General features: G+C 37.9%; 1 protein-coding gene across 13 annotated transcripts in view; it reads right to left on the bottom strand.

The window, feature by feature from the left end:
- The window catches only part of DMD (dystrophin), a 1,477,396-nt gene that overhangs the window by 766,937 nt on the left and 696,837 nt on the right, over positions 1–13,622 (bottom strand). For all 13 annotated transcript variants that reach the window (XM_042458881.1, XM_042458877.1, XM_042458883.1 and 10 more), the window contains 3 exons: positions 13,228–13,401; positions 11,266–11,421; positions 4,578–4,748 (listed from right to left, as the gene is read on the bottom strand). In XM_042458881.1, coding sequence (XP_042314815.1) covers positions 4,578–4,748; positions 11,266–11,421; positions 13,228–13,401 — 501 coding nt within the window. The remainder of the gene's footprint in view (positions 1–4,577; positions 4,749–11,265; positions 11,422–13,227; positions 13,402–13,622) is intronic.

Genomic DNA, 13,622 nt, shown 5'->3' with positions numbered 1-13,622 from the left:
CTATACTGCAGTGAAATATACATGCATCTTGCAACTGCAGGCTGCATCTATACATGTACTGTTCATCAATCAACAATGCTTACTATTCTAAAACCCTAGTATGTTCACACAAATTTATTGTCCCCATAGGCCTCTCCCCTGTTGAATTCCCATGAAGCTTTTCACAATTTCCTGAGTTGAAATGAAGCCTGGCTCAGAGTGTTGTTACAGGAGTAAAAAAAGAAAGATGACAAACTCTAAAAAAACATGTTCTATTTCCTATTCCACTTCTCAGTATAAATGTACACAGGGTACTCTGCATGCTTTTAGCCAAATTCTACTTATTTTTAAATATGTTTGTCAAGCACTGATACAGTTTTGAACAAAAATATTCACATATTCACAAATAAATAAGCCAACATCTTTAACTATTTATTTTTCTATTTATTTAACTAGGGTAACACTTTTTAAAGAAATTCATTTCTAAGCAATACAAACAAAATATGATTGAGGGACAAGACATCTTATTTATAAAAAAGCAGTACCTCAACCTATGAAATTAATTAGTGTTTGTACTTTCTGAAAATACATGGAAAACCCAAATTAAGAAGATGCCAAGGATCAATCATTTCATTTGCTTTCTGAATTCATATCAGAGACTGATGACATAGATGAATTAATTTCACATGGCTTAATACTCACAGGTGCCCTTTAAAAGATAGTGACTATATCTTAACTCTCTCATAGATGATTTTACCATTATATACCTAAAATATTTCCACTGTCTTTCATTCTGCTTTATCACACTAGGAGGCAAACAGGATTTAAACAAGAGTTGTACCAAGTTTGGAAGCTTCAATTAGTACAAAATGCGGCAGCCCGATTGGTCACTGGTTCTTCAAAATTTAACCATATAACACCTATTTTGAAATATCTTCATTGGCTACCTATTAGCTTCCGGGTACAATACAAGGTGTTGGTTATCACCTATAAAGCCCTACATGGCTCAGGCCCAAGTTACTTAAAGTAACACCTCTCCCTGTATAATCTGCTCCGCACTCTCAGAACTTCCGAGAAAAATCTGTTGGAAGTACATCCAACCAGACTGGTTTCAACTTCTCAAAGAACCTTTACCTCAGTGGCTCCTAAACTATGGAACAACCTCCTGGAAGAGATCCGTCTTATTACCTCCTTGGAGGGTTTCAAGAGGGCAGTTAAGACAGATCTCTTCCAGCAAGCCTATCCACCCAATCTTCTTTAAAGACGTCATTCACTCTTCTATTCAGGATCAGAATATTATAATTGTTTGACTGTACTGTTTTTAACTGTCTTAATGCTCGAAAATTATATGTATTATTCTTGTATCTTATTGTTATTGTTGGGTTGTAATCCCACCTCAATCCACTTGGGAGAGGTAGGAAAATATAAATAAATTATTATTATTATTATTATTATTATTATTATTATTATTATTATTAATAAGAATTAAACAGGAAATGCTGATGTTTATCACATGACATTTCCTGTTTAACTCCTGTTTAACTCTCATTTAAATCCTCTTTAACTCCTAGTGTGATAAAGCAAATTGCGGGAAAGCAACGTGACAACTTTAGATAAACTATTTCAATGATTTTTTAAAATATATTCATTACTTCTGTACAATGTGAACTAGAATTTAACAGTCATACACTCTCAGTTCAAAAATAAATGACACAGATTTCCTGAAAGTACAACCTGGTATTCCAAAGTTGAGGGCAGGCCAATACTTCTTTAACAGAAATAAAAGCCCTAAGATTTTAGAATGTATTGTTTAATATTAGTAAGCCTTTACGGGCACACCTAGAACTGCCCATATTACACCTGTCCTAAAATCTCTCCACTGGCTGCCCATCACTTTCCAGGCAAGATACAAGGTGTTGGTTTTAACCTTTAAAGCCCTACATGGCTTGGGTCCAGACTACATGTGGGAGTGCCTCCTTCCATATAATCCACCCCACACACTTCAGTCCTCTGCTACAACCTAAGAAGACTAGGTTGTCTGCGGTGACCCAGAGGACCTTTTCATCTGCCATACCCAGGCTCTGGAATGACGTGTCGAATGAGATCCGTCATCTTACCACCTTAGAAGCCTTTAAAAAGGCAATCATGACAGATCTCTTCCAGCAGGCCTTCCCAGATTGGCCTCCTTGACCTGCCTCCCCCTGCTACTACTATTACTGTTGCTGATATTTCTACTGCTCCTGACATTGATATTGACATTGGTACTGATATCACCATCCCTGCCTCCTCTCTTCTATAGGATAACCTTTCCTGCACAATTCACCCACAAGTGTTTTTTTTTCCTTGTATTTTTTATTATGCTTCTATTGGCATGTTTTATACTATCTGCTGTTTAATCCTATTTTATGGCTTGGACGTATGCTGTTACGACTGGTGGGAGGGCTGGGTTTTGGGGATCTGTCTTTTTAATTGTATGCTGTGTCATTTTACTGTTGTGATCTGCTTTGATTCTCTGTAAAAAAGCAGACTATAAATAATAATAATAATAATAATAATAATAATAATAATAATTATTATTATTTCCCTGTCTCATCAATTCACTGTGAAACTTGGAACTTTCCAAATGACCACAACAGAAGTGAATAGACAGAGGAGAGAGATGGCAGCATGAGTACTGGGAAGAATTTACTATGCCAGGTGATATAAGAAATATCTTAGAAGTATAATTTTTTTTTAGAAATTATATCTAGGACTGTCAACCTGGCACTTCATGATCTAACACTTCAGACCTAATTCCATACTTTCCATACTTTTGGTTAGATTTAGACTAAGGAGATTATCAAATTGTTTTTAAAGCACCTTATCCCCAACAGGATAAAGGTGCATTTAATTTTAAAACCGGGTGTTATTGCACTCACCGGTGCCTGGGCAAATACAACCATAAAGCCCTACATGGTTTGGGTCCAACCTATTTGAGGATCACCTACTTCTGTATAATCTGCCCTGCACACTCAGGTCCTGTGGGAGGAATTTATTGCATCCTTTAAAGACCAGGCTAACTGCAACCTCCCAGAGGCAAGCTTGTTTGTTTAAAGTGCAGCTGTAGAGTGTGTGTGGGGGGGGGGGGGGAGGGGTAAGTATACAACATTAACTTTTCTGCATATATAATGTGCACAGTAAATGAGAACACTGTGAGGGTCCTAAGTGTTCTCTAGAAAGAGAGAGAGAAGAAGTAACAAAGTGTAACTAAGTGCAACCAAGTGGAACAATAATACGTGAATGTACCAACTGAACAAGTGAAATATTGTTAAACTGTTTTTCAAATAAAGTTTTATTGTTAATTACTTACAAGCTTATTTGGGTCTGAAATAAGTAATCATGCTACTAGGTACCATCTGAAAGTGAATTCTATAAAGGGAAAAATAAGCATTTTTGGCACCTTCTTAAAAGGATGAAGTTGAAGTCTCTGGAACAGAATTATCCAGTTGTGACTAAACAGGAGGGGGATGAGATTTGCCATGGGGCTTATCTAAGATTTAAACCCTCACTTAAGTCTGGTGAGTTAAGTGAGGGAATTTTGGGTTACTTTCCGGATGCGGACTGGCCAGGGAGCAACCCAGTTCTGGATCACCATTGGGGCTCAGGTGTTTTGCCCAGGGGAAGCTGGGGATGTGGTTTGGAAGAAGACCATTGCCTCAGCTGTTCCCGCATTTGGTTACTCCCCCCCAGTTATTTTCAGATCTCGAAGAAATACATTAAATAGGTTGAGTTAAATGAAGTTGCCCATTTTATAGCCCAGTTCTCTGTGTTTGGTCTCATTATTTCCTGAGTTGGTCAGCAATACAAATGAACCTGGAAATGCTACCAGTGGAAGCTAATGGCTTCCATTTCTTGGGGATACTTAATATGCTTTGTGTTTTATTCCAGATTTTAAAGACTTCTAAGGTGCTATCTTGGATGTAAGATCCAGTACCTCTGATAGTATTTTAAAAGTTTAGAATAAAGCCCATGGCTGATTCACCATCTAACTGGTTTAGAACCCACCAGGAACCCACCAGGAACTGTTGATTAAATGCCATAGAATTGTTTATGGTCTAACATCTAATACATTGACTAATATAAAATGACAGAGTACTTATGTGTTTCTACTGATTCAAAAGTTATGAAGTATAGATTCAGAGACTACAGTAAATTATCCATTTATGTCTGGAAAAAAGATATTCTTTGAAGGACAGCAAAAGGACAAATAAAAAAAAATATAAAGGGATAAGTGAGAATTGTTTGTTTTAAAATATACCTGTTCTTGTAGCAGCATCATATCTTATAAGAACTTTAAAAAATGTGATGTGGCATCTGAAACCTATCCTCCTTTACAGCTTTAAGGTTAATATATTAAATTTTGGGCTTCAACATTTTCTTGTAAGGGTATATATCAGCAACCATTAAATAGTGCTGATAGTAAAAGATACTACAAAAACTATTTATAGTTTAAATTATAGGTTGTTTACAATTTTAGGAAGAAAAGTGTTGTTGTGACAGTGAGATAACTCCAAGAACAGGTATGTGAATTTATAAGGGAAGAAAATATATATTATTACCTTGCTCCAGACGACTTCAGCATCTAAATTGATAGGCATTCCTTCCACAGCTGATCTCTTTGTCAGTTCTGAATCTGTCACTGCCAGCCATTCTGTCAGAGCATTCATTTCCTTTCTCAGTTTCCGAGATAATTTCAAACATTTCTCTAGTTCTTGCTTTTTTTCAGTCACCTGCACAGAAAGGGGAGAGGTATTTTAAGAACCCAAGTATCCGAATCTTCTACTATTTGATGTGTGCCTGTGCTTTATGCTAAACACAATTGTTGTAATTTTTTCTATTTACAGTTTGCAAAAAAATCTATCCCTTGTTTTATATTTCCAATTACCCAAAATAATTATCAGGACTAGATTTCTAGCTACCTCAACTGGATGTTTAGTGCATCTTAAAAAAGTAGCCCTGTTCACTAAACATTTGACCCCATACGTGATTCACTATCATAGGGCTGGAACAGACAGCCCAATAAAGATGCCTTTCGGGTGTCTTGGGAGCATGGCATTTACATGCCATATGCTCCCAAGCCACTGGGAAGATGGCCACCTGTCCAGAAGTGGGCAGCTTCAAGATGCTTTAATGGTGCAGCGTTTACATGCCACATGCCACTGGAGCATCTTGAAGCTGCTCTGGGACTGAGGCAGGGCTGGGAATGCTGGTACTTTCCCAGCCCAAGTAAGAGTAGATCTTTTCTGCTCCTATTTGGGCCAGGTTCAAGGAGGACTGCAGCTGCAACATGTTGTTTGCTGTGGTCCCAATCTGTCTTGGGTGGGGACAGCTTCATGGGCCCTCTCTACTGTCTCACAACTGTGCCTCCTTGACTCTCCCTTAAATCGCCTCATTGTAATGGGGATTAAATTTTATTGTAATTTTTAATGTGATTTTAATAACTGCTTTTTATGCTGTTGTATTTTAAATTGTGGGTTAGGGATTATGTTATTATTTTACTATGTTTTATTTTTTTATTGTAACCTGCCCCGATCCTCATGATGATGATGATGACAGGCACCAAGAAAGATAATGCAGCACAAAGCAACTAAAGTAGCAACTTTGGAAACCTAGAACCCTAGGTGTAATGATTCATTTGCCATCCAATTCCTAATCCAATTATACAGCAGTACCTGAATTATCTTTCAATTTTATTTTTAAATACAGTTGGCCCTTCATATTCACGGTCTTTAGACTCACAGTTTTGATTATTTGGGAGATCAAAGGCCTCTAATGTGGGCATTCCTTTTCCTGCCTGATCTCTGCTTGAGCAGCTCAGGGAGAGATCGGGGAAGTGAAGGCAGGAGGTGCCTTGTGCTCCCCCAAGACCCTTCTGATCCCCGATCCTTTCCATGGGCAGCCCAATGAGAGGATGGGGAGGAGAAGAGTCTCAGAAGGGCCAAGGCACCTCTTGCTTCTCCTACTTGGTCTTCTCCTTGAGTTTCCCAGGAAAAGGATAGGGGGAAGGAGAAGGGCATTGGAGGGGCCAAGGCAACACTTGCCTTTTCCTCCTTGAACCTCTCCTTGGGCTGCTCAGGGGAAGGGTCTCGGAGGGGCCAAGGCACCTTTTGCCTTCTCCTCCCCGATCCTCTGCTTGGTATCTTCTCCTTGGGATGCCCATTGTTTCTTCATGATACAATGGCTTGGACTCATTTTCATTATATTCACAGAGGATAAATTCTGGTCAGAAAGGGGGTCCTTTAAGCACAACAGAACTGTCCTTTGAATGAAAGTTCCTTCCATTCAGAGACTGAAAATCAAATGAATTCCAAGACATTAACAGTGTAGAAACTGAAGCATAGGCAATTGTTTTGAAAGATTTAATGATGCCTGATAACTGTTTTATAATTTGTCATACTGAAAGACACTAACCAGCTTCTGAAATATCTTGCAGTTGTTCCTATGTTACATAAATTTTGAAACATTTAAACCTGAGAGAGGATTTTAAGCAACCTACTGCCAAAAACCTAGCCACTATAATTTAACTGACAGGCTCAGAAAGGCAGGTCAGTATAGGTTCAATATATCCTTTAATATACTGTATTAGAATAATGCAAGGGGACAGTAAATTACTTTTAAAAGTCTTATTTTAGACTTGTTATTAAAATAATAAATTCCCTTCCACCTTCACAAATTTGTTGCTCACACAATTCCACATTTATGTTCAATGACTGGATAATCTTATAGTATGCATTAAATGCACTAGGGAGCTTTTTCTTAAAAAAAATTAAAGGTAGTTCTTGTTTTGCAAAAATCTTTCAGATATCACAACCTGGGTTTTCATTCTTTTTCAGATACTGCACCAGAATGTTCAAAAAATATTTCTGTGTAAACTCTTGATTTTCTTGTTTAACTATTTTCACATTTTTTTAATTTTTAAACAAACAAACAAACATGTCCCCCTTTTTCTGTTGTGGCAATACCAATTCTGAGTATTCCTTGCCTAAGAAAAACCTATGAAATTCACAGGATCCCCATCATTTGACAGGCAACATGAAGGCACATATACACATATATACTCATCAAAGCTTGGGATGAGTATATATGTGTGAATGCTGAATCCTCTGAGCTGTAATCCAAAACATGAAGCTCGGAGTTCTGAATTTAGCAGCATAATCCAATGCATTTGTTTACCCAGAAGAAGAAAGTTTACATGTTCCAGTAATCTCAATGGCAAGTGAAGAGCATGTAAGATTGTAGCCACAATGTATTTTGGTTCTTTTGAAACTAACAAACTGTCTTTATATTAAGGGAACTGTTTACTAACTTTATTTCTAAATTCTAATTTCTGGAATAACTGAACATACAGAATTACTGTGGAAAGTACAGAGCGTAGAGAAAGGATAGTAAATGCACAGTTTTAACTTTATGTTTCTTTGCATCTTTCAGTGTTTCAACAGAAAGAGTTTTAAAATCATTCTTTAATGATGGGTGTATACAATCATGAGCTAATGTCATATTCTTCCCTTCCAATTTTTAAAAAATAAATGCTATTTAAAAAATATAGGAAATACTGCCATCTTAAGGTCTTTCTTTTTTACACAGCTGTTCAGCATGCCCTCTCTTGATACTTTCCACAATATTTGAATAAAATAGACAATAGAGGAAATAGAATGTGTCTTATCCTCTGTGTTTTTCTCCCTAAAGCAAAATTAGTCTAGTCAGGTTGAAGGAACAGTTGCTGTTTAAGTGTTGCTTTCTTTGTCAGTATCTTTATCACATCAGAATGACCTTCCTCGAGAAAATTTAGGAGTGGAAAAGTTACAAGATTCTCATATCATACCTAAATCATTTATCTCACAGTTGACATGGTATCTGAGCTGAAACAAAATCAGAGATAAGCTACTCTTCTTCGGCTTGCCCTTTTCATTTTTCTAACTTTCTCCTTCTAGTGACTGATTTAGGTTTTTGAAAGGGGAAAATAAAGCAAACCTCTCAGTACCATGTAACACATGGTCTGAGACACAGTTCAAAAACACTGCTTTCTAATGATGTTAATGTGTGATATTCTATTGCTGACATTATTATTTAGGGAGAAACATCAGTGGCTACTACTTAAATTTCAGGAAGATTTTAAAATAGGACATACTGTAAATCCTTGTTTGTCTCATTCTTCTGTGTGAAAATTAGTAACCATGATTTTTCCCCCTCTCATGTACAGTGATATATTTTATGCAAGTACTGTACTGATGACTGTTCTAATGTTCATAAAAATTATTTTTTAACAACTGCCTAAACTGGACAAATTAAGCAAGACTACAACAGCTTAAAGTGTACTGTGAGGATTTTACAGGCTTGGAACACTGGGTGGGTTCTTTTCATCTTTCTAATCAATCAGGGTCTTTTATGCTTGCACTTTCTCTCTCTCTCTTTGTGTGTGTGTGTGTTTTGCTTCACCAATGTGAGCAACATTACTTTTCAGTCTTTCTGCAAAAATTACAAAAACATTTAAAATAAAAAGAGCTCCTTATATCCTTCTCAACCTAAACAGGAGAGCTCTTGGGGAGGATAGTGATTTCTTGACAAACTGTCTTAACATGACAAACCAGATTCCTTTGCTCAATATAAGAACTTAGTAAATACAGTCATCCCTCCACATTTGTGGGAATTTCCCTGTGAATGTGGAAAAATTGCAAATAACCCCTCATCCCAGTTACAGGGCAGAAGGGAGGGGTTGGAGACAAGCGTGCACACTTGCCTTTCCTCCATCTCCCTGCCGCCCTGTAACTTACTCAGCTGGGCCAGTTACAGGGTGGCTAGGAAGGGTTGGAGACAAGCATGCACGCTTGCCTCTTTTTCCTCTCCCTGCCGCCCTGTAACTGGCTCAGCTGGGCCAGTTACAGGATGGCAGGAAGGGGTTGGAAAGAAGCAAGCACACATTTCTCTCTTCCTTCGTCCAATGCCTCAGAGAGCTTGCCTGAGGTATCTGAGGCATCCAGGAAGGGGAGAGCAGTACACAGTCCTTCCCAGCTGCTTCTTCCCTCCTGGGCTTCTCCTGCCCCAAGGGGAAAAGCCTGGGAGGCAAGAGGAGGGGCAGTGCATGTGGCATGACACTCATGAATAATCAAACTTGTGAGTATCAAAGCCACAAATGTGGAGGGACGACTGTAATCTTCACATGTTCCCATTCCATGTTGTAGTCATAGTGGATAGAGTTTTAGACCAGACTTCAAAACACTGCTCAGCTATGACGTCCATGGATGCTTCTGAGCAAGTCAAAACCTGATAGCTTAACTTCCTTCACAACATTACGGTAAGAATGATGTATAATGTCTGCAGTATTTCAGGGTGATGATTATGCATGTCACTGCATAAAATGAATTTGGATAAATACGTCCAGAATTGAGTCCAGCCCAGGTAACAGAGAGTTGTGGTGGGGATTTTTGACAACTGATCAGACAGCAAAATGTGCTCATGGTTGTGGTAATTGCAACCATCTCCACTAAAGCTACCATCCCACAAGTCCTTACCCACATTTGCAAGATGTGACAAATGTGGAATTTGTTCAGGTCTTACACTGGTGAAATGGCTTGTGGAACACTTAATGTTAGTCTACTGAGAATACTTTCCATACTCTTCACTGTTCCTGTATGGACTTGCACAAAAAGGCATCTGGACCTCTTCTCTCCCCTCACCAAACAAAACATGATGGGACTAACTGTCTCTTCCACAGTCTCATTGACCTGCTCATGGTTTTCAATGCACTGGTGTGAGTTCAGGGGTAATATACATACACACTTTTTCAGACTGCATACGTGATTTTAATGACAATTTTTAGAACACTTACAAAGACTAGATAAATTCTGTAAAACAGACACAAGGATCTGCAATTTTTTTGTACAGTCTTAGTAATTCAGAGGAGAGCATGGAATAGGCAGAGATGCAAAATTAATTAGAAGTGACATGTTTTTATCTTTTGAAAAAAGTAGTGTTAGTCTCTTGCAACATAAAAAGGAAAAAGAGAAGGATGGGAGATAAAAAGAATATCTGCACCCTTAAGATGAACTAGTTTTTATTTTAACATGAGCTTTCATGATCTGTGCAATAATGCTGGGCAATGCTGGCTCTTTGGATTAGTAACGGAGATGAGCACTTCCCCCTGTGGTTAGACACGACTTGACAACCTTGTCAACAGGGAATACCTTTCATGGGTATAAACCAACTTCTGCATATGAAGAAGTGGGTTCATATCCTTGAAAACCCATGCCCAAAGAAAAGCCAGTTAGTCTAAAAGGTTCTGCTACATTCCTTCTACTCCTTCCCTTCCTCCATTTTATGCTTATAATTCTACTTCAATGATTTATTTTTTATTATTATTATTATTATTATTATTATTATTATTATTATTATTATTTTACTAAGACTTTAGTAAAAATACTTTGTGGGGTATAAATAATAATAATAATTATTATTATTATTATTATTATTATTATTATTATTATTATTATTATTATTATTATTATTACCCCACTAAGTATTTTTCTACTGAAATGTTCTACTTAAAATATTGTACTTGAATTTTAGAGTAGTTTAAATAAAATGCAAGAAGAAAGACACATTGAATATAAATGTGTTGGTGAGCATTTATATGACTTCAGGTCAGAAGATGTGGCTAGAGTCTTGGGAAACTTTGACGGTCCCCAGGTTTCAAGTAGGAAGAAAATCTCAGAGTGAGCATCTCTTTAGAAGAAAGTTTATTTTGTGTGGGAAATGACTGTAAAGCCTGAACAATCTCTCCAACTATTCTCAGCTATAATCAGGACTCACTGGATCAGTCTGAAAAAGTGTGTATGTGTGTTACCCCTGAACTCACACCAGTGCATTGAAAAACCATGAGCAGGTCAATGCCATACTTAATATATTTTTATGCTAAATGTAGTTCCCATTGCTTGCCTATTAAATGTGAATAAGAGATCAGGGCAAAGTTTTTTAAACCCAGTTACAAGTTATTTCAAAGGGCTAGGATATATTTCACAGAAAATTTGAACTTAGATGAAATGAAATAGTTTAGTTACATTATTTGAATATTTATTTAGCTTCTCTAAATATTCACCTAATGGAAGTGATGTATTTTATTAATAGGAAAGCAAACACAAACAAGAATAATTTAAGAAAATAAAGGAAACTTCTTTTAAAAGAATAAGATGTTTTTTTACTTTAAAAGAAAGACACAACAATTAATTTTGTAGTAAAAGGTGGGGAACATACCTTGGCACCCAGATCATTATACTGCAATTTCAAAGCTGTGAGTCTTTCATCCAGTTCTTTAGGAGTCTCTGTTTGTTGTTTCTGTACGATCTGACGGCCAGTTTTTATGACTGTTTCCACTTCTGATTTCACTTCACTAAGAGTTTTATACAGTTTCTAGCCAATATACATGTGAAAAAGAGAAAAAATGTTTTTACTTTTGCTGATCAAACTGAAAACAATGAGACAAGACACAATAATGAAACAGACACCAAAACATGGGTTGAAATTGGATTATTTATTGATTTCTTAATGGAACTGCAACTAAGGAGGGGAGTAGCCTAATGTGGGAGCATCTGCAGCCAGTGGTCTTTTTCCCAGACCACCTCAGCAGCTTCCTCTGGGCAATCACACCTGAGCCCCAAAGAAAACCCAAAAACTGGGTTACTCTACATCAGGAGGACCAACCAGAAAGTCTGTCTCTCAAGCCACGGGGATTAAAGAGAGGGTTTATCTTTCAAGCCAGCCTCAAAGGCAGTCTCATTCACCTCCTCCCTGGTCCCAAGACCTAAAGAAGTAGTTTCAGAGACCTTCCTTTCACCAAAAGAGTGACCTAGGTGCTCACTGAACTCTAAATCTACCCTCACTCCTGCCAAATGACAACCTACATAGACACCATCCTAGCCACTTATCCACATCCAACTGGGAAGAGTATGGGGTAGGCAAAAAGCCTGTGGAAAAGGGAAAAAATTCCTACCCTGAAATTTACCACTGGCAGGAAGGTGGGTTGATCGCTCATGTAAGAATGAAGAGCTGAGGGTAGTATAGCTCAAATCACCCCTGGCCATGCCCCCAAGCCTCCTCTTGCCATGGCATAACTGCCATGGCTCAATTTAAACTTGTCTCCCTATTTCAGAGAGGCCAGAAACTATGCATTACTGCCCAAAGTCCCTCTCATGGGGGTGATGCAGATTAATATTCGGGGTCACATACAGAAATGGTAGATTATTTGAATAAATGGTATGCAAAGTGATCTTGCAGCACCTTTCAAACTAACTGAGAGAAAGAAGTTGGTAGCATAAGCTTTTATAGACTTAAGTCTTCTTCATTTGATGTATGGAGTGAAGTGTCTAGGAACATAGGAGATTATCACACAGGGTTATCATGTCCCTGTCCCATTCCTGTCCTGTCCTTCCCACACAATCGCAGGAAGGACTTTCAGATGACATCAAGCAGATCCCATCATTAACCTGTCTGAAAAGCATAATTGACTGCGCTCATGCAAAATACTTTCAGATGATTTTGCAGAGATCCTGTCATTAACCTGTCATTGGCTGGCATTTTGCATTAACGGAAGTTCATGTTATTGCAATGCTGCTTTAATGATGGGTCAATACTACAATTGGAAAACCTTTCATGCTAACACAGTTAGCGAGATAATGACAGGATAAAGACGTCCCATCCCTATCCCGTCTGTGTGTGATAATAAACATAGCTATGGATGAACAGATTGTGTGATAGAAGAGCAATAAAAATGCAAAATTTCTGGGTATGATAATCAGGTGACAAGTTCAGTTTTAAAGGCTAGACATAAGATATTGTCTAAAGCTAAGATGAGTAGACAGACATACAAATAGTGAAGGGAGTAAACAGAATGTAGTTATAATGCTGGCTGAGAACTGTACAAGAGACTTGATAAAATGGACAAGAAAGCACTCATGAGGCTGGGTTTTTTTTATTATATAATATAACGTGTGTGTGTGTGTGATTATATAATATACAGTGAACCCGCGCCATACGTGGGCTCGTTATAGGTGGCTTACATGGATGCTGCTGGGAGAATGGGGCTTGAGCAAACATTTTTTTGCCTTACGCAGGGGGTGGAGGCCAGAACGGATCCCCTGGGTAAGGCAAGGGCGGACTGTATATTAACAAATTGAATATATGGTGTTGTTTGTGAACTGCTGCAATGACAATACTCACCATACAATGATCCAGCTGTGACTGCACTGCTTCCTGCTCCACACTCCTCATCTCCAACTTTGGCACTTGCAATTTTACCTCATCCAAAATTCTTTTACATTCTTGTAACCGCTGCTCAAAATTTGCTGGCTTTTGAAACAAGCGAAACTTCACGAAGACATCTTGTAGTTTTTTCTAAGGCATATGATACAGGAAAACAATTAGAAAGAGTACACAGATAAAAAGTCTGTGCTGTGGTATTCTGAGGAGTGATTTACAGTTACACACACACACAGTTATAGGTTTCTGCAGACTTATAATGGGGCAAAGAGTGATCTCATTTCTACATCCTCAGGACAGTGTTGGCTAATTGTTCTTAGCATTCACCTTTTTACATATAAAACATGTATGTAAAA

Source organism: Sceloporus undulatus, chromosome 3, assembly GCF_019175285.1.
Source record: "Sceloporus undulatus isolate JIND9_A2432 ecotype Alabama chromosome 3, SceUnd_v1.1, whole genome shotgun sequence".
Lineage (NCBI taxonomy): Eukaryota > Metazoa > Chordata > Lepidosauria > Squamata > Phrynosomatidae > Sceloporus > Sceloporus undulatus.
The sequence above is the reverse complement of the archived record's forward strand: the minus strand, read 5'-3'. Positions and strand labels throughout refer to the sequence as shown.